At 37.6% G+C, this 20864-nt stretch overlaps 1 protein-coding gene across 3 annotated transcripts in view; it reads left to right on the top strand.

Moving 5' to 3' along the window:
* The window catches only part of RPGR (retinitis pigmentosa GTPase regulator), a 46196-nt gene that overhangs the window by 16526 nt on the left and 8806 nt on the right, over nucleotides 1-20864 (top strand). For all 3 annotated transcript variants that reach the window (XM_069873238.1, XM_069873222.1, XM_069873230.1), the window contains 4 exons: nucleotides 7272-7430; nucleotides 16994-17149; nucleotides 18753-18877; nucleotides 20023-20205. In XM_069873238.1, coding sequence (XP_069729339.1) covers nucleotides 7272-7430; nucleotides 16994-17149; nucleotides 18753-18877; nucleotides 20023-20205 — 623 coding nt within the window. The remainder of the gene's footprint in view (nucleotides 1-7271; nucleotides 7431-16993; nucleotides 17150-18752; nucleotides 18878-20022; nucleotides 20206-20864) is intronic.

The following is a 20864-nucleotide window of genomic DNA, read 5'->3' on the forward strand; positions in this document are numbered from 1 at the left end:
ATAGTTGTTAAAAGCTGCCGTGTGGCAGAGAGTCATCTATGCAGTTTTTAATCACATTGGGAGATATTAGCAGAGACAGGTTCTCTAAAATGTCATCTGAATTGACTTCTTCGGGAAAGTTGTATATAATGTACCATATAATTGTATATTATTGTTGAATTAACAGTACTGTGAGAAAAAAAATGCAGTTAATTTTCTGCATTTTCACATTATTGTAGAATGAATTACTATCTTGCCACACTTGATTTCCATGGAAGTTATGACAAATGTTGTGGATTAATATTGTGGTTTCAATAATCTCACTTTTCTTGAGAGTGTTCTTTTTTTTTGTGATGATCTAATAAGCAACTTCATCTTCTCTGGAAATATAGATATTAAATAGACTTACTATGTTGTGAGGAAAAAATAATCTCATTTGCTAGCCATGCAAGAATGTTCTTAAAGTTTAGTGTTATGTCTTAAATTTTAAGTTTTGAAGTCAGTTAAACAGGCAGTATACAATATGAGGAGGAACATATGCTACAGGGAGCTGTTGTCTGATCTCCAAACCAACCTACCTTTCTGTTGCTTTCCACTTGTCTTTTCGCACTTGTCTTTTCCCACTTCTCTGTTGGTTTCTAAAGTGATGATGCCATTCATTTTTTGACGATGCCATTCATTTTTTGATAATGCCAATATGGGTGAATTTATCAGTCAGTACTGATGGTTTTATACATGAGCAGCCATGAATTCCTCTCAGCCATATAGATTTACTTTATTAAGCTGTACAGTTTATTCTCCTCAGAGTAATTAAAGATTTCAAAGGATCAATAGTTTTGATTGTAAAGTTGTTAATGGGTACCCAGGAGCTATTCCATCAGATTTTTTTTGCTCAAGTTACTTGATAAATGTTATTTTTCCACTTGCAATATCTATATAGCACTCTAAGAATATGCTATTAACAGAATGAGAGTTTCTTATGATGGACAAAATGCTAATTAGGTGTTATGCTGATAGTGTGTGTATTTCATGACAGATGTTTTATTACAGTAGATGAATGAAATGTCTTTGACTGATCAGGAGCTCAGCACCCGTTAGGCAATCTACAGCTTCCTGAACTCATAATAAATGGGAAACAAAAAAGATCCTTAATGATACAGTTAGAAGGTGTGTGTTGCTGCATTACAGTCAAGAGCTGAAGCTCTGACAAGATTGCCATGGAATGTGTCAGAAGCTCTCATTAGAAGAAGGGTTGAGGACAAACATCTAAGAGCCAGGAGAGAACAGTGTGTGCTGGGTGCTCTAAGGAAGTGGAAACTTTTAATGGAGGGGGTTGAGAAAAAAAGATTAGGGTAGCAGCTGGGTAAGAGAAATAGAACCTATTAAAATATTAATAATAAGATTAACTGAGTATCACTTGTGAAAATGGGGAGTTGTTGAACTCATTATTGTTTAAACAGGCCTGGATTTGAGATGGGAAACCTTAATTTTCAGTCTGAGTGTCTGTAAATCCTGCACAAATCAGAATTTAGTTTGTTTCCTGAAACTACTGGCACTTGTATGGCTTCTTTCCAGGTGAAAGGAGAAATATTTTTATATTATTTCCCTAAGGGCCCTTGCTCACAGTTTTATTTGAGTGACATTCAGCTACCATAGAAATTTCATGTTGGACATCCATGTACTTTTACTAAATTGATGTTCAGTTGCATTAGTCTCAGTGTGTATCTAGACAGTGTTTAAAAACAAAGTCTATGCATTTAATATAAGTGTACCATAGTCACACATTGTTTTAGCTATGGACTTAGCCATTAAATTATGAATTTGGAAGTTCTGCAAGCTGAGTCTGAATAAAAATGTAGTTACCTTATTTTTCTTAGAGCCTAGTTAGCAAGGAAGTCAAGGCACTATGCTGTTAAAAGATTTTACTTAAAAAACAAGGTGATTCTTCTAGTATTCTTAGGATTCTTTTTTCACTTACAGAAAACACTTGCCTGTAGGACTTGCTAAACTGGCTCCGGTTAGTGGTTCACATACTCAATATTCTGAACGGAAAGGTGGTTAAAGAGGATACTAGAATACATAGTGTGGTCACAGAGTGCCCTCTCCAGGGCAGCATGTTCATTAATAAGAGAGTAGCGAGAAAAAAAAATGGATTCCCGTTTTTTTTGGTTGGTTTTTTTGGGTTTTTTTTTTTTTTAGACTAAAGTTGTTATAAACCCACAAGTTTCAAACTCGATGATCGAGTGGGTCTTTTCCAACCTGGTGATTCTATGATTCTATGAAAGCCAAGTGCAATGTCAGTGAAAAGTAGAGTGGAATCTTCATGCGAAGCTTTAGTAGATAAGAGCATATTTTATGTTAATTGTACAGCAATCAGTCATCCGAGTTTGTACATCAGTTCCACAACCCTCCACTCACTCCCAAAGTTTCTCAAATCTAGTAGTTCCAAGAAGATGATTTGTCACCTTTCTTACTTTTGCGTTTTAGAATACCTTCTTTGAAGATGATAATACAACTACTAAACGTATCAGTCATTCTGCTGTGTATATGGGCCCCACTGATTCCAGAAGTAGCTGTAGAATAGAAGAACAGTATATATCCTGAATTATTTTTAATAATAACCACTTCTGAAATTTAGACTAGACACAAGTGGAGACAATGGCTAGCTCATTTTCATATACAACGTAGGAAGCTGGCCTGGTTACTCACCTCATGCTTGAAACGTTATTGTGTGGTCCCTTTTCCTCTTATCCTTGCATTCTTCAGAGAGTTGCAATGTAATGAAGATTTTAGTTTATCATTTCCAGCCCTCTTTAGGAGCTTTTCTCAGTATCTGTTTCCTTTCCTGTCTTTTTGTAGACTTGGGACATCAGGTCCCCCAAAGCAACAGAGAAAGAAAGAGCTGAAGGTGTAGCAATGATTTACAGAGCAGGAAAGGCCAGTGCACCTAACCACTACTCTGGTGTCTACAACAGAATTACATTTGTGGAGCCAGAAAGAAATTGACTATATTAGACCTTTTTGGTGTTTCTTCTCCCTGAATTGTTACGATAAGCAAGTTCAAGATAGATTCTTACTGCGAAGATGTCTTTTCATAGAGAACTCTGTAGGTTCCTTGAATTCTCTTTTTTTACCACACTAGGAAAAGTTCAACATGTAAGAATGTGACTCATCTGAGAGGAGAAAGTGAAATAACCAGGTTATATTTTGAATGGAATGTCTTTAAAATGCAAATGCACTGCACACATACTGTCCTCAAAATTTATTTTAATCTGACTTGATGCTTTTTATGCTTGATAGCTGTCCTTCATAGTCTTTGGACTACTATTTGCCTTTAAGAGATGTGTAATGTATTCAAAAATTGCTTTAATAAATGGGTTTATCTTTGTTAGCTGGATTATTAAGTTGAAAAAATGTAATAAAGTTGATTAGTTTGGGAAGTCAGTGGAAGCTTGGCCATTTGAATCTCTAATCCTATTAATTAGATTGTGATAGGATTAATGTTTGCTGTGCAGTAGTTTTTTAAAAAGGAGTGCTGGTCTCTTCAGAGAACAGCATAAGTAGTTAACTCCCAAGTGCTTTGTGGGCTTTATCAGCTTGTTTATGGAAATATATGGCAGATCCAAGAATTTCAAACAGTATTTACCTTCACAAACCCACAAGATTCTCTTTTGTTGATTTTTTTTCTTTCTTTTCACTTAGAATCCATAATAAAATATCTTTTTCTCTATGGAATGTTTTAGTTACAGATAGCCTCACATTGTGGTTGATTTTTTTGTTGGCAATTGGGCTACTGTTTTAGAACAGAGAATTGATGCTGCTGCAAATAACTGCAAAGTATGAACCTTTTCAGAATATTTTGGCACCTAGACATAGGAGTAAAGAGCAGAATTAAAACAGAAAATCACACTGAACAGAGAAGCCTAAGGACAGTCCATAGTTTAGAAGTTAAATGAAATAAACTTTTCTGCAGCTGAGAAAATTTGCTGTTTATTAAAAAAACAGACATTGAAATTACAGGACAGCTCTTAGAAGTGTAGAAGAATGCAACAGAGGTATTTCTGCACAGGTACATTCAGGGGAAATGAAGTGTTACAATATTATTGGTGTAGTTTGTGTGTGCAGGAAAGAAAATATAAGAATGTCAGAAAAAATAGGGACTGCTGGGGGGATGGGGTTACACATTTCATGATGATAGATGGGAGATACAGGTGCTATCTTGTTTCATTGTCTTGCTGAAAAGAATGTAGGACAGTGAATAGATTGTGAGTAGCCACTCTTAATATCATGAGCCCCATGAAACCCTGCAAGAAGCTTGATGTTGAATAAAATTGTATTATTGTCATTCCCTGATTGCCTCTCTGTGCAGTCAGAGCATTCAGTAAAGATAGTAAGTCAAATACTAGCCTTAGTGGCTCAAGAACATCGTACTTGAAAAATCTGTGCTGTTGTGAGAGGCAGATTGATCTTGGAAAATATAGAAACCATATCAAATAGTCTGGGGTTTCTTTGACTAAGGCAGAAGCTTAATTTATTAGGTCTTGTAAGATTTACAAATAAATTTGTACCATCAAAGGTTCTGAATCTTTGTTGGGAATGCTGAATTGAAACTTTCTGTTGAGGCTTAGGACCCATTTTCCTTTTAAAGCAGGAATTCAGCTTCTATGAAGAAAAGTAACTTTTACAGTTTTTGCTTTTTGAATTTGTCTTACATTTTATTTCAGTATTTTCAACTTAATTGATAAATGTATGCATTTCAATAAATTTAAAGCTGAAGTATCTTAAAAGATGCTTAATTTTTTTTTTTCCTCAGTAAACCTTGCCAGGAAATAGGAGACATACTTCAGATTCTCCCAATAGTTAAAATTCCTTGAAAAACTATTCTCAGGCTTCCTTTGAAGAAAATGAATCTCAGTTCAGAACTTTTTTTTTGCTTATTGTTGACTGTCAATACCAAAAATAATGTATGTCACAGATGAGTATGACTGCTCCAGAATTACTTCATCTGAGAGGATGGGAAGAGAAGCACTGCTTTATTAAGAGACATAGTGGTTTAAGGGTTTTCAGAATGACTCAGAGCCCTTCTGTTGGAGGGTTCTGGCAACAGCAGGCTGTGCTGCTTTGTTCCATGCACCCACTGCTGTAGTCATTCTTTAGCACGAAGCAATCAAGAGCCTAGGGCCACAGAGAGGAAAAATATCACTGGCAAAAGAGTTTTCCTGGAAAAACTTCTTGAATCTGGCTTATCTATTGGATTTACCAGATGATTTAAATGAAAATGTATAACTAACTAGTTGTCCCATAGTTACACGAAATGAAGATTCAGTTGTGCATCCCGAAGTTCTTGCTTAGGTTTTATTGATGCAAAAGGAAATTTTAAATGGGTGCATTGCCAGAGTAAATCTTAGGAGGATTCATTAAAAATGACGCATTTCTTACTAGCACCATTTTTGACTTTCTCATCATCAGAAATAAAATTTCAAAAAGATAAATTTCCTTTCCTATCCTGTCTTGGCTTGATATGCTCTAATTTTAGTAAACTTCAGTTCATTTTGAATTACATCCTTCAATTTTTCTTAACTTAGTTTTAATAATTTGACTAATCTCATTTGCTTTTTAGAATGCATATGTAGCTTCATTTTTTCTACTTTTCATTTTTATTCATAGGTTTACTTTTAGCTCTTCCATATTTCCTACTTCTGTAGACTTATTTTTTTGGTTATTACCATTGTGCTTAAATGCCCAGATTTTAAGTTGTGGCTGACAAGTGCAAGGAGGCACAACAAATGGAGAAGCTATGCAAAAGGGGAATATTCACAAGTTAACATAAAGCTAGTAATAAACTTGTTTTCATATGCTCTGCCTGTGTTCAATGCAGAGAAAGATAGACTTCTGTAATGATCAGTTCTGAACACCTAAGTAAGGCTTCAGTTTTGAAATTTTCTTTGAACTCATCTGTTTTCACTCTGTGTGTGTGGAAAGACCAGCATTACTAAGATTAACCCAACTTTCACACTGGCAAGGGATTAATAGCTTTTAAATAAGAGTCTCTCAGATACTTGTGCGTCATGCAATAGCAATGCCTCTAAATGCTGTAAATTTGTGAACACTAAATGCATCCTTCTGAAAGTAAAAGTACATTTTGTACTGAAGTACAAATCTACATGCTTGTGAAAATATTGTAGATGCATACTTCTCATGACTGAGCTTTAATAATGGAGTATACGCTCTGGGGTTTGCTATTATGTTGGTTATGTAACTGTAGCTATCTCTTGGAACATCCTTTAGCAAGCTGCTCCTGTACTAGTTTCAACTTTTCTTTATCTTCGACTAGCTCCATGCCAGAGTTTTGTTTATCCTTATGCTTTGTTATATCCAACTGGGATTAAATCCCAGATTTTTTCTTGCATAATAGTATATAATGAGTTTTGGTAAGTAATCTCATATTCAGCTTGTGGGCCACAATTCGCTATGAGGACACTAATCTATGATCTTTTTTCAGGAGGGGAGAACACACAGCTATTAACTTGATGCTTTCCTGGCAGGAAGGAGACATTTTATACCTAAACCTCACTCTGAACTATCACAATAATTGAGAGCCCCTTAGCATGGAAAATCAGGAATACAGACATAGATAAATTGTAAAGAAAAGACATAGATAAATGTAAAACATAGATAAATGTAAAAGATATAGATAAGCATAGATAAATTGTAAATATAGCAATGGAAAGTGCACTTTACATGTTCTGTTTTTAGCTATGGGAGAAAGATCTACAAAACGCTGTCCTGAATGGTAATTCAGACTTAGATAGCAATGAAAAAGCAAAGGGAGTGATTTGCAATATAAAACAAAGGGAACTTGAAAGTAAAATTATTTACCCAAATTTGAGATTGAAGAGTTTTTGGACTAGGTTCTAAAAAAGCCTGGGCAAATGAGAAGGTTCTTCTTGTATGATTTTGTAGCAGATCAGAAAGAAGTTAGAGGAAGAGATCTGTAAAAATTACCTCTCAGAAGCAGGATGTATATGGTTTTGGTTTTCCTTTGACTAGATTCCTTCCAGGCTCAATTTTGCAGTTCTCATCTTGGAGAGGGGCTAAAATTTAGCCTCTTCTTGTCCTATCAAAGCAGACTGCTTTGCACAGCTCTTTAGACATGATACAAGTATGTTCAATTGTTCCATAATGTTCATACACTTATTTATCCTGCTGATTTGTGGCTGCAGTATTCTTGACAACCCAGCCTTGCTTCTGAGTGCATGCTGGAAATCCTGCTCTGTTCTGTATTTTCACAGGAGATGGGGAGCTGTATACTTTTGGAGAACCTGACAATGGGAAACTGGGACTATTGCCTGAACAGCTGAAGAACAGTAGAGTCCCACAGCCTGTACTTGGAATTATGGAAAAGGTTAATAAGGTAGCTTGTGGTGGAGAACATACAGTGGTGCTGACAGGTATGCAATTTAACTGGCTTTTTTTTTTTTACAGCGCTATAACAGAATCAGTAAACTCAATTTACTTTAAAGAATTCACATCTCACTGAAATGTAAGATGCTGTAGTGATCCTAACTGGAAGATTGTTGCATATCAAGGGGGTAGCAATCCTTGTTAACCTAAGCGCAGGCCTGTGCTGTGCTGAACAATTAGTTTGTTATTCTCTGCTGTGCATATCCCCTTGCTGAAGGATAAATATTGCCAGCTAATTCCAACAGAGGGCCTTACAGGCAGCTCCTACTTGGTACCAGTGATTACACCACCTGCAAGTCCTTGCCTTTATCTAAGACTTCAGCAGCCTGTGAATGTCCTTTTTATTTGATAGTAAATGAATAGAGTTGTCTTGCTTGTAAGAAAATCAAGAGCTCAAATGACCAATATGGGGTAACCTTCCATGGATGGGATCTGCGTAGCACACATGCCTGGCTGGAGGCCTGTTCAGTTCCACACAGCTCAGTATTCCCGTCATCCAAAGAGATATAAGATTATTGATACTGTCTTTTTTCTTTATAATAGCTCCAGTAAATAGAACCATAGAATGGTTTGGGTTGGAAGGGACCTTAAAGATCATCTTTCATCCAAGGGTATTGAAGGAGCTGGTGGATGTGCTGGCCAAACCCCTTTCCATCATCTTCCAACAGTCCTGGAAGACTGGGGAAGTCCCACTGGACTGGAGGCTGGCTGATGTTGTGCCCATCTAACAAGAAGGGTCGCAGGGAGGATCCAGGGAACTACAGGCCTGTCACTCTGACCTCAGTGCCAGGGAAAGTCATGGAGCAGGTGATCTTGAGTGCTATCATGAAGCACATGCAAGAGAACCGGGTGATCAGGCCCAGGCAACATGGGTTCACAAAAGGCAGGTCTTGCCAAACTAACCTGATCGCCTTCTATGACAAAGTGAACTGCCTATTGGACAAGGGAAAGGCTGTGGATGTAGTCTGCTTGGAGTAAAGCCTTTGACACAGTTTCTCACAGCATTCTGCTTGAGAAACTGTCAGCCTCTGGACTGGACAGGCGCACACTCTCCTGGGTGGAAAACTGGTGGGATGGCCGGGCCCAGAGAGTGGTGGGAAATGGAGTTAACTCCAGCTGGAGGCCAGTGACAAGTGGGGTTCCCCAGGGCTCGGTGCTGGGTCCAGCCCTGTTCAATGTCTTTATCAATGACCTGGATGAAGGCATCGAGTGCACCCTTAGCAAGTTTGCAGACGACACTAAGCTGGGTGGAAGTGTCGATCTGCTGGAGGGTAGAGAAGCTCTGCAAAGGGATCTGAACAGGCTGGACCGCTGGGCAGAGTCCAATGGCATGAGGTTTAACAAGGCCAAATGCCGGGTCCTGCACTTGGGGCACAACAACCCTGTGCAGTGCTACAGACTAGGAGAAGTCTGTCTAGAAAGCTGCCTGGAGGAGAGGGACCTGGGGGTGTTGGTTGACAGCCGACTGAACACGAGCCAGCAGTGTGCCCAGGTGGCCAAGAAGGCCAATGGCATCTTGGCTTGTATCAGAAACGGCGTGACCAGCAGGTCCAGGGAGGTTATTCTCCCTCTGTACTCGGCACTGGTGAGACCGCTCCTCGAATCCTGTGTTCAGTTCTGGGCCCCTCACCACAAGAAGGATGTTGAGGCTCTGGAGCGAGTCCAGAGAAGAGCAACAAAGCTGGTGAAGGGACTGGAGAACAGGCCTTACGAGGAGTGGCTGAGAGAGCTGGGGTTGTTTAGCCTGGAGAAGAGGAGGCTGAGGGGAGACCTCATTGCTCTCTACAACTACCTGAAAGGAGGTTGTAGAGAGGAGGGTGCTGGCCTCTTCTCCCAAGTGACAGGGGACAGGACAAGGGGGGAATGGGCTCAAGCTCCGCCAGGGGAGGTTTAGGCTGGACATTAGGAAAAAATTTTTGACAGAAGGGGTCATTGGGCACTGGCAGAGGCTACCCAGGGAGGTGGTTGATTCACCTTCCCTGGAGGTGTTTAAGGCACAGGTGGAGGAGGTGCTGAGGGGCATGGTTTAGTGTTTGATAGGAATGGTTGGATTTGATGATCCGGTGGGTCTCTTCCAACCTGGTTATTCTATGATTCTATGATTCTATCTTGTTCCAACACCACTAGATGCATCCCACTAGACCAGGCTACCCAAGGCCCCATCCAACCTGGCCTTGAACACCTCCAGGGACGGGGCAGCCACAACTTCCCTGGGCAACCTGTGCCAGTGCCTCACCTCTCTCATTGTGAAGAATTTCTTCTTAATGTCTAATCTAAATCTTTCCCATTCCAATTCAAAGCCAGTCCCCCTTGTCCTATCACTGCATGCCCTTGTAAAAAGTCCCTGCCTGGCTTTCTTGTAGGCCCCTTCAGGTCCTGGAAGACCACTATAAGGTCTCCCCGGAGCCTTCTCTTCTCCAGGCTTAACAACCCCAACTCTCTCAGCCTGTCCTCATAGCAGTGGTGCTGCAGCCCTCTGATCATATTCGTAGGCCTCCTCTGGACCCGTTCCAACCGTTTCATATCCTTCTTCTGTTGGGGATTTCAGAACTGGACACAATGCTTCAGGTGGGTTCTCATGTCAGTGGAGTGGAAGGGGAGAATCACCTCCCACGACCTGCTGGCCATGCTTCTTTTGATGCAGCCCAGGATACAGTTGACCTTCTGGGCAGTGAGTGGACATTGCTGGCTTATGTCGAGTTTCTAATCAGTCAGCACCCCAAAGTCCTCCGCTGGGCTATTCTCTATTACATCGTCATGCTTTACAGAGTCCAAGTGCCTTTCTTACTGGAATTGTAACAAGCCAACACCACATAGTGCGACACGGATGATTGATGTTTCTTTCCTCTAAGAAGCTTGAAAGTGGTATGGGTGCAAGGGGGCAAATTTTAGATGAAAACATCTGTTCTGTAGTAAATTTAAATAACCTTGAATATTGAGGAAGGTATTTAGGAATTCATTTTTCAAGCAGCTATCTGTTAATAGTGGTGGAGATGCACAATCTACTGGTTGCCTAAATGGATTAAACATCTCTCACTGTGATGCAGAATTTGCCTGTGACTTTGAGCAGAATCTTTAACTTACATATAAAACTAGTACACATATAGATATTAAAAATATTGCATAAGTTATAAAAATCAGCAAAAACCAGTTGTTACATATTAGTTCACAGAGTTTTATGTATAGTATAAATAGTTGTATGCAAATGATAAATCAGCTTTTCAAAGAGATATATGCAAAACATTGCTAGCTATTTATTTCCACAAGTTCTATCCTCAACTATAGTAGTATAGAAGCAGGAAAGGCAAGTTTGACTTTGCCCCTATATGGTTTAAAAAATACAAGCTTTGGCTTGTAATGAGTTTCACAGTTTATAATATATCTGCAATTAGTCTCCTACCAAAATGCAAAAGCTATAAAAACAAGTAAGATGTAGAGATTTCAGTCCTTAAATCTGTATTTTGAAACTGCTAAATAGTCATCTCTTGTCAATCCATTGGTGTTCATTCATGCTTATGTAACCAAAATTTCTAAAATATAAACTGAAAATCTAACTGAGGGAGATTATAAATAATATGATATGGTATTGTACTGTAAGCCACTGGAGAGAGTAAAGGTGGAAGTGAAGTGTTTAGAAAGGTTATGTGTAATAATGAGTCAAGCTGCAAGATTCTGGGTAGCTTAAAATTCTTTTGGGAAAATGTATGAAGAGGAAATAACAGTAGCCAGTCCAGGAAATAATGCAAACATTCGTCTACATTTCAGTGCCTTTGTCTCTCTTCTTCCACCAATATGTAGTCTTACACTACAGTATTCTGTCACAAAATAAATTTCTGTACATGAAATCAGATTATCATTATTAGGAAAAAAATTACCATAAATTTTTGGGCCAGCAGATGTGTATATTATAGCATTGTTTTATGGGTTATAAAGTGAAGTTCTGCAGAAAGAATTTGATTATAATTATTGATTACTTTTTTAACTGTAAATCTGAAGCCAACCAGTAGGTACTTTGTTTTAATGGTATTTGAATGTGATAAAATTTCATTATAACAAATTACTGTTACAGAGATTTAGTAGGAAGATCTAGACCTGGATGACATCATCATTATAGTGAAGTCTGTACAAGAGCTATAACAAAGAGGCAAAATATAAATGCCAAAACCCAAATACAGTGAAGAAAACACTATAGTGAGTCAGTGTCTTACTAAGTAAATTTACTTGCTGATGGAAACAGGTTTTGTAGTAGAAGGCAAACAGGAAATTCAGTGCTGGCTTATTTGGCAGTTGATGATCAAGATGTTGAGTGCCAGAAAATCTAGTTGAGTCAAAAGAAGAGAATTATATCCTCCAACAAAATACATTTTTGTAAAGACTAGTAGTTATTGTGATACAAGTGAAAGGTCAGATAGATTTTTTTTGTTGTGATTCAGCTGTTATTAAATAGGCTACAGCTATGAACCTCTGCCTAAGACACATTGAACAAAACAGTATACTGTCTCAAGTGGAAGATACTTCATCAGGAATATTGATGTACAGAAATTTTAGTGACTCAAAGCAAAATTTGGGGAAAAAATGGGAAAATAGTTAGATTTGGACACTAATAATTTAAAAAGTGAATGTAGCATACATACATTATAGGCTTTGCACCAGAAGCTTAACTTGACATCAGTACTGAAGTGTATATAGCATCTTGAGATGAAGTGGTGGGACCACAAATTGAGAGTTCTGATGAAGGAAATCTCTTTAAATAGGAGTAGAAGGACTTACATCTCTTTTAGACTAATTTTCCTAAATTATGAAAGTAGTATGAATCTGAAGAAATTCTTAATTTTATGCATAATCTTACATGAAAATGAGTGCTGTTTGGCCTTACTAACACAACATATAATGATGCAGTTTTCGTCTTTTCATGACCTTTCTAATTTTTCAGGGTGTATCATTTCAGTCTTAAAAAATAAGAATTGAGTGTCTGACTGTTGTACATTCCCATTTCATCTATCTAATTTAACATGGGAACGGGACAGGAGAAAATGGCATATGGGTAAAGTGTTGCACGTCTTGTCTTATTTCTTGTCATCAGTTCTACTTAAGGTTTATAAAATTAGAAGAAAGCATAATCCAGTTATCTTACTGAGTATGAGGCAACTTTGTTCCTGAATCACATACATAATCAGTCTATTCTAAAAGTACTTCATTTGATTTCTTTTTTATGACTGTACTATCTGTTCTGTTGGCAATTTTGTATGGTAAGAACCACTGCTATCTGGGTTATTAAATCAAGCTGCTGGAACCTCCCCAGCAAGTATCAGAGTAAATGGTAGAAAATATATATTAAAATAATTCCATTTTTTTCTCTGAAGCTCCAAAATAGGAAACTCAAAACATTAAACTGTTGAGAGCAGGGATTTGGAAAAAAACTTTTTAATGATAAAATGTTGAAAATGCTATTGGAAGCCAGCTTCTTTACAAGTCTTATTGTTACTTCCGCTTTTAGTATTTGCAGTTGTTCTAGAAAACAAACAGAATCACAGTTAAAAATTCTATCATGCAAAAGCTTTCTCTCACTGTAGCAGCACAAACCTATTCATTTCATGACAGTATATCAGCCAGTTCAAAAAGATCGTATCCCGTATGACTTCTCTCAGAGACTAAAAAAAATGCATCCACTACCACAATGCTTGCAAATGCTTCCTACTGAAAATGAAAGCTCTTGGTATCATCACTTTCAAAAGAAATATGGGAGAACAGCAATTTCAATTTGTTTGTTTTTTTCAATAAAGCTTTTGAAAAGGTAGAATAGTAATAATTTGTGAATCTAGAAATTAGAGAAGAAACAGATGGTTGGGAGTGGCTTTAATATCTTCCAGTTTTTTCCAGATGATGACAGATCCTCTGGGAATAATCCTGTCTATAAAAGGATGTGTTACCTCCTTTTATTCTCTGAAGGGAGGGAAAAGTAAAGATATCTCTTCAAAGGAAAAAATGAAGTAGTCCTTCAAGAACAGATCGTTTGACATAACAATACAGCACATTCGTGTGTTAGTATGTAGAATGTTGGATTTTTCATCTTCTGTCTCCAGGTCTTTTAAAAAGAAAAGGAAGTTAAGATTCCGTTTTGAAAGAGGATGAATAGGATGAAAAAGCTCTACCTTTTCATGACAGAACTGACTGTTAAAACCATATAGGATTATCTAGATTTTTCAAACCATTCTTAAGTCTACACAGTATTTATACTGAAATCCCTAAATCCAGTTACTAGCTCTGGTAAAACTTAGTGTTGTGTTGACAGCTGATTTTTACAGTAACTTTTTTCAACATAAGCTGTTTGAAGATAAAGCTATGGTAAGAACGAATAGCCCATTGACATAAAAATGGTAGTAAGATTATAATAATGACATTGATGTTCAAGTACAATTAATCAGTGTAAATTTCTGTTTTTCTTTTGTGGATTTTTAGCTTTATATATAGCCTTTAATATGTAGCAAAGAAGGTATCAATCTTGAAAATACTTTTAGAGCTCCCTCAGTTCATTCAGCAGATAGCATTTTCTTTAAAAATCTGAAAGCTATATAGATTTTTGCTTTAAACTATTTTATTTATAGTGATGACGGTGACTGATTTTCAGAGCTGTTATATCCCTCAGAAGATGCCTTCAAAGGTGGAAGATATACAGTTACAGGGAAATGAGCCTATTCTTCCAGAAAAGGAAATTTAGGAAGTAAAGCAGAGGCAGTCCCATCGTTCAAGTGCTAGAGGGTGCTTGGAACAGTGAAGCCATTGGCTTTTGTGCAAGCTCTAATACCATTTGTCTTCATCCTTCATCAGCCTTTCTCATGGGCTGCTGCTGTGGAGGCAGCAGTTACTTCCTTGAGGCGAAGGTGGGACCTGTGTTTGGTTTCCTCTGGGTGCTGTTAATATTGCTGAGCCTTCCTTGTGATTCACGGATGCATTCAAGTGCTGCTTCCCTCATGCTGCAATGGCCGTGTGTCTTTCCTCTCCCCTTCTACCATTCTGGTGCTGTCTTGACCATTCCACAGGAAACTATCAGCATAAAACTGCCAAACCTGGCTTACTGAGCTGAGCTGGCTCAGCCTCATGAGCAGGGAAACAGTACAAGTGGGCACTGAAGGGAGAGAGAGGAGGAACGAGTTCTGCTCTTTTCCTGGCGGTACGTTTTGTTTGTCTCATCCAACCATATCCTTACTGAGACTGAGGACAGTAAGAAGAAGGTGACTGTGGAGCTGTATCCCCTTTTGGATTCATGCTATGGCAAATTCATTTGCAAGTTCATTTACAAATTTAAGTTCAAGATGATGAAACTCACCTGTTTTGTTTTATTGAAAGAGGTTTTTGTCTTCCTGTGCCTTGATAATTCACTAATAAACAAGTTTAGGAGGAGCAAAAATTAGGAGCCCCTGGTGTGTAGGGGCCGTAGAAATCATTCTTCTTTTAAAGACTCTCTAACCTGATTTTGGATTGGGCTACTGTTCCCATTGTCAGTAGAAACAGAGGAAAGAAGATAGTTTCCTGTACTTGTAAAGTTAGCCTTTTTGGACCATTGCATTCTAAACACAAATGCAAAAAGCATTTCAAGTTCCTAGTTCAAGCTAGGATTAAAGATAACATGAAAAATCTCTAACTTCACCTAAAAGAATTATGTTAAGCAGATAAAGGCATATAATTTGAAAATTACAAGATCTGCCAGTTTCCAAAGAAACGTTAAGACAAATGCAGTACTTCTAAATGGAATTTATGCAATCAGCCATCCAAAGAAAGTAATCTACTAAAATGAAGATAAGACTTTGGTTCACTTAGAGAAAGCTCCTGTCTTTCAGGTGTAGCTTCTTGATTTTTACACAGAAAGTCTAAATGATACAGAAAATTTCATACTTGTTTTATTTTTTAAAAATCCTGAGATTTGCTTTCTTGCACTGAAATTTCCAGCAGAGGGAGCATTGCTCATGAAGAAAACAGCTTCACTCAACGTTTTTCATCTACAGTCTGAAAAAAGTATAAGACCATTGGGGTTTCTTTATGGTGTGAATTCGTGACATTTTAATATAGAACAGTTTAAAAGAGGCAGAAAGGGCAATGCCTTTTCCAGGAAGAACATTTCCATACATAGCATTACAATATTTCACCACGGTTCCTTTGAAATCTGAAAGCTCAATATAAATTAGTAAGAGTACTCTGGTAGTAACATAAAATCTGGTCTGTTCTGTGCTTTTTCTTTTCCTAGTAGTGAAGGATTAGTTTGAGGGAATGGTAACATAATTTGTTTTTAATATTTATCCAGCTTGTGGCTGCTCTGAGAATTTGGTCACAGTGTAAAATCTATTTCTGTGGTACTGAAATTTACTTTGCTATTTCAGTGGCCTTGTTTCCATTACACAAAGTAATGCTGAAGAAGCCAAGATTCTATGTTGACTGTTGTTCCACACAATCCATTGTGGAAGTCCATTCCTCTCTTGCTTTTGAAGGTGGTAATACTTTTGACCTGATGGTATCTGTGCAGCAGGAGCAGACATGCTTTGCATCATGTTCATAACGATGATGTAATGATATATTGGTCCCAAGTCCCACTTATTTCTGCTTGATGTGAATATTTTTTATCCTTCCCAGTCCTTCCCAGGTTTTTGTAACAATTTTTCAAATACTTTAAGTAGTACTTCTCTTGCTTTTCTTTGGCCTACATGCAGAAGAAAAAGGGGCCGTGAATTAAGTTCTAGGTAAGCTTCTCCTTTTCAAAAAAAAAAAAAAAGTTGTCTTTGAATTTCCTTTTTTCAAGCGTGACTTCATCAAGATTTCCAAGCTTCACAGTCTTCCCTTGTTGTGATGGAGCACTGGGGATGGACATGCCAAGAATCTTTTATTGCATTGAAGAAGCTCTTACAGTTTTTCGAGACACAGGCAGTCCATTACACACACAAATAATAAATGTGGAAGGAGAAAACTTGGAAACTTGGACAAATTCTGTCACAAGATAACACAATTACAGTGTTCTCTGTCTTTAATTCAGGGCTGATTAGGTAGCTGGACAGAATAATGAAACCTATTCTGTTATTGTTCTAGTCTCTTATACACAAGTTACTATTAGTTTAAAGAGGTCTAGTCCATTAAATTTAGGGCCAGTGTATGTGCAGGCAACCAGAAACTAAGATGAGAATATTGCACTTGAAAATGCATATGTATGTAAACATTGTGATCTTGAACTAATTGCAGTATGTAAACTTCATAGATTTTTGTTAGCTAATATTTGTGTACGTGTGATCAGTGGATTATTTTGCAGTTATGTTAGAAAATGTATTGCATATTGAACCATTCAAAATTATTTTCCGTATACATTTTAGGCCTTCATTTCATAATTATTTTTTTTTGTATTTTGTTATTAATTGATAAGGTAATTGATTAGTTGGTACATTTTAGAATTGAAAAAAACATTGCTTTTTTGATGTTGATGTCATTTGACTTCCATTTGGCTAATAGAAAGCAGGTTATAATATGTATGTCACCATATTTATTGTTAACTTTGCCTGTGCATTTTCAGAAACAGATGTATATACTTTTGGACTTGGACAATATGGACAGCTGGGACATGGTACTTTTATTTTTGAAACTTCAGTTCCGAAATCTGTGATACATTTGAGGAGGCATAAAATATGTAACATTACATGTGGAGAAAATCATACTGCTGTAATAGCAGGTATGTAAGTGGAAAATTCTGAAATGTGCTTCCAGTGACTTTCTATTGTACTGTAAATGCTTTCTTTGTAAAATTAACATTAGAAGAAGACACGGAAAACTTACTAGGGATCTGAACAGGCTGGACCGCTGGGCAGAGTCCAATGGCATGAGGTTTAACAAGGCCAAATGCCGGGTCCTGCACCTGGGGCACAACAACCCTGTGCAGTGCTACAGACTAGGAGAAGTCTGTCTGGAAAGCTGCCTGGAGGAGAGGGACCTGGGGGTGTTGGTTGACAGCCGACTGAACATGAGCCAGCAGTGTGCCCAGGTGGCCAAGAAGGCCAATAGCATCTTGGCTTGTATCAGAAACGGCGTGACCAGCAGGTCCAGGGAGGTTATTCTCCCTCTGTACTCGGCACTGGTGAGACCACTCCTTGAATCCTGTGTTCAGTTCTGGGCCCCTCACCACAAGAAGGATGTTGAGGCTCTGGAGAGAGTCCAGAGAAGAGCAACAAAGCTGGTGAAGGGACTGGAGAACAGGCCTTACAAGGAGCGGCTGAGAGAGCTGAGGTTGTTTAGCCTTGAGAAGAGGAGGCTGAGGGGAGACCTCATTGCTCTCTACAACTACCTGAAAGGAGGTTGTGTAGAGGAGGGAGCTGGCCTCTTCTCCCAAGTGACAGGGGACAGGACAAGAGGGAATGGCCTCAAGCTCTGCCAGGGGAGGTTTAGGCTGGACATTAGGAAAAAAATTTTGACAGAAAGGGTCATTGGGCACTGGCAGAGGCTACCCAGGGAGGTGGTTGATTCACCTTCCCTGGAGGTGTTTAAGGCACAGGTGGAGGAGGTGCTGAGGGGCATGGTTTAGTGTTTGATAGGAATGGTTGGACTTGATGATCTGGTGGGTCTCTTCCAACCTGGTTATTCTATGATTCTATGATTCTAAAGGTTGAGTGAGCTAGCGAGGAAGCCAGATTTGATATTAGGAATTTCGGATTCACAGCCATCCCATACATAGCTCTGTATGTGGTATCTCCTGGGAAATTATAACCTTGGAATCATACCTTGCTAGCAAGTATTCTTGTTTAAAAGTTTCTCTCTACAATTTCAATCTTATTATTTTGTTATTCATGGGGTTTTTTACAAATTATATAGACTAACTCTCAGACAGTTCTTTGCCTGAAAAGTTAAGTGTTTTTTTGTCATTTTCATTTGTTGAAAATCTAAAAATCACAGAATCACAGAATAACCAGGTTGGAAGAGACCCACCGGATCACCGAGTCCAACCGTTCCTACCAAACACTAAACCATATCCCTCAGCACCTCGTCCACCCGTGCCTTAAACACCTCCAGGGAAGGTGACTCAACCACCTCCCTGGGCAGCCTGTTCCAGTGCCCAATGACCCTTTCTGTAAAGAATTTTTTCCTAACGTCTAGCCTAAACCTCCCCTGGCGGAGCTTGAGGCCATTCCCTCTTGTCCTGTCCCCTGTCAAAATAATTGTTCGGGTTTTACTTTTGGAAGAGAAATATTCCTTACTTGCCTGTTATTTTTTTTGCATGATGGTTTTGTCCTGATTTGTATTGAATCTTTGTTATTAATAACATCCATTTTTTCCACATACAGAGAATGGCCTCATGTTTACTTTTGGAGATGGGCGACATGGCAAATTAGGCCTTGGAGAAGAGAGTTTTACGAATCAGTTTGATCCCACTTTGTGTTATAATTTCTTGAGCTTCACAGTCCTCTTGGTAAAACTTTTGTTCACGCTTCTCAGATATCAAACTGTTTATCTTCTTATGAAACACATATTAATGAAACTTGAAATATCTTTGTAGAATTATCTTTCTTTAACATTTAATTAGTAGACAACACAAACTGAAAGAAAAAGGAAATTCTGTTTACTTGCCACACTGTTCATTTAGTTTAGAATGTATTTGGCTTGGACTACACATATAGACTGCTTTTTAGGGTTTTATTCAGTAGTGTTGTGCTGTAGGATTTTGGTCTGTAGAGCTGTGGTGGCCTATAAAATGAAATATTTCTTGCTTTTAGGTTATTGGCAGGAGTAGGAAACTAATTTCAGTTCTGAAAACACCAGAATATAATTTTTTTAAAATTTTAATACTTATTTATACAGTGGGATATTTTTAAACCTTAAGAAAATTTGAGGAGTTGCTTATTTTACTCAAAATGGGATGAAGAAGCAGAAACACTCTTTTGTTTTAAGGGCATTGTTTTCATCTATTCCTTGAGATGTTAAACATATAAATGTCGCAGAATTGCCAGCATCAAAAATGCAAACATGACTCAGGGTTGAGAAAAATTTGAGCCAAAAATCTGTTGATCACTTCTGTTTGTTTGCTGGACTTAGAGTCGAAGGACTTTTTATCAGAAGGAGTAAAGGTTTTAAATTTTTTAAAACAATGAAGCCTCTGATCTTTATATAGGAATACTTTATCTGTTAGAGTGTGTAGGACTTGTTTTACATTTTGTGTATGATGTAATAAAATACCTACGTTTACATCACTGAAGCTATCAGCATTGCCCACATTTGATGTGCATCAAAATAATTAGCTCAAATCCCTTGAAAATCAGTAGAAATATCTTTGCTTTCTTCTGTATCAATAATTTGATAGACATATCTTGTGTTCTGTTCAACACAAAAATCCTGTACTTAAGAAGAAATGAATATAGATCACTAGTGATTACTAAATGTAATTAAATACTTTTTCCTTGCTAACATGATTAGGAGTTAAATTTGAAGCAGTTTAATATCACCTACTTTTATTACGGTTTTTCTTATAAACTAAGCCCTTAGTGATACTTGTAAGGAAATGAGAACCTTGTATTGATACTTGCAAATGAAATAATCACACCTCTTTTGGTGTTGTAGGTTGCTTGTGGTGGTTGTCACATGCTAGTTTTTGCTGCTCCAAGACCTAAAGGATCTGAAGAAGTACTCTTAGAAGATTTACCTGAGAACAATTTGACTGCTACCATCTCTAAAATGAGTGGAGAATCACTACTAACAAGCACCTTACAACTAACATCAGCACGAATGCGACGTCGAGAGAGGGTAAGTTCAGATTTGTTTAGAGTTGCCATATTTATTCAGGAAACAAAATCACTTTTAAAGCTAAAATCAGAGCATATACTCACCAGTTAAAAATATCTCTTTAAAATACACGTATAATTTTAATGTATTAAAAACCAGAATTAATATCTACCCTGATTCCAAAATTGAGGCAGGTATTGGCAAGATTTTACTTGTTTATTTCTATGAAAAAGACTCAAGTTGATTTTGCTTTTGTTAAGTTGTTTGTTGTTTTTTTAATTCTAAAATGTAGAGGCTATTCGTTTTTAAAGCATCTTAGAAATACTTTATAAAAAGAAAAAGAACCTAACTCTTTGTTGTTCCCTCTGAGTCCTTGAATACACTGAACAAGTTCATAGTTTGTAAAATATCAAGGAGAAATTTTCAAAATCATCTTAATATGATCCGAAGATCCTGTAGCTACTTAGAACAGCTACTTAGAACTTCTCCTTTATGTCCATTACATGTTCCATGTGATTTCCTTGAACAGCACGATTAATTGGATCATTTCACTTACCTGTCTAAAAATTAACTCTACCACGAAAACACATTTACTTTGTGAAAATATATTGATGTTGTGGATTAAATGCCTCAGTATTATTTCAGACACCAGTAATTTTTTTTAAATACAAATCAAAGTT

The sequence above is a fragment of the Phaenicophaeus curvirostris genome, chromosome 1, assembly GCF_032191515.1.
Source record: "Phaenicophaeus curvirostris isolate KB17595 chromosome 1, BPBGC_Pcur_1.0, whole genome shotgun sequence".
NCBI classification, from domain to species: domain Eukaryota; kingdom Metazoa; phylum Chordata; class Aves; order Cuculiformes; family Cuculidae; genus Phaenicophaeus; species Phaenicophaeus curvirostris.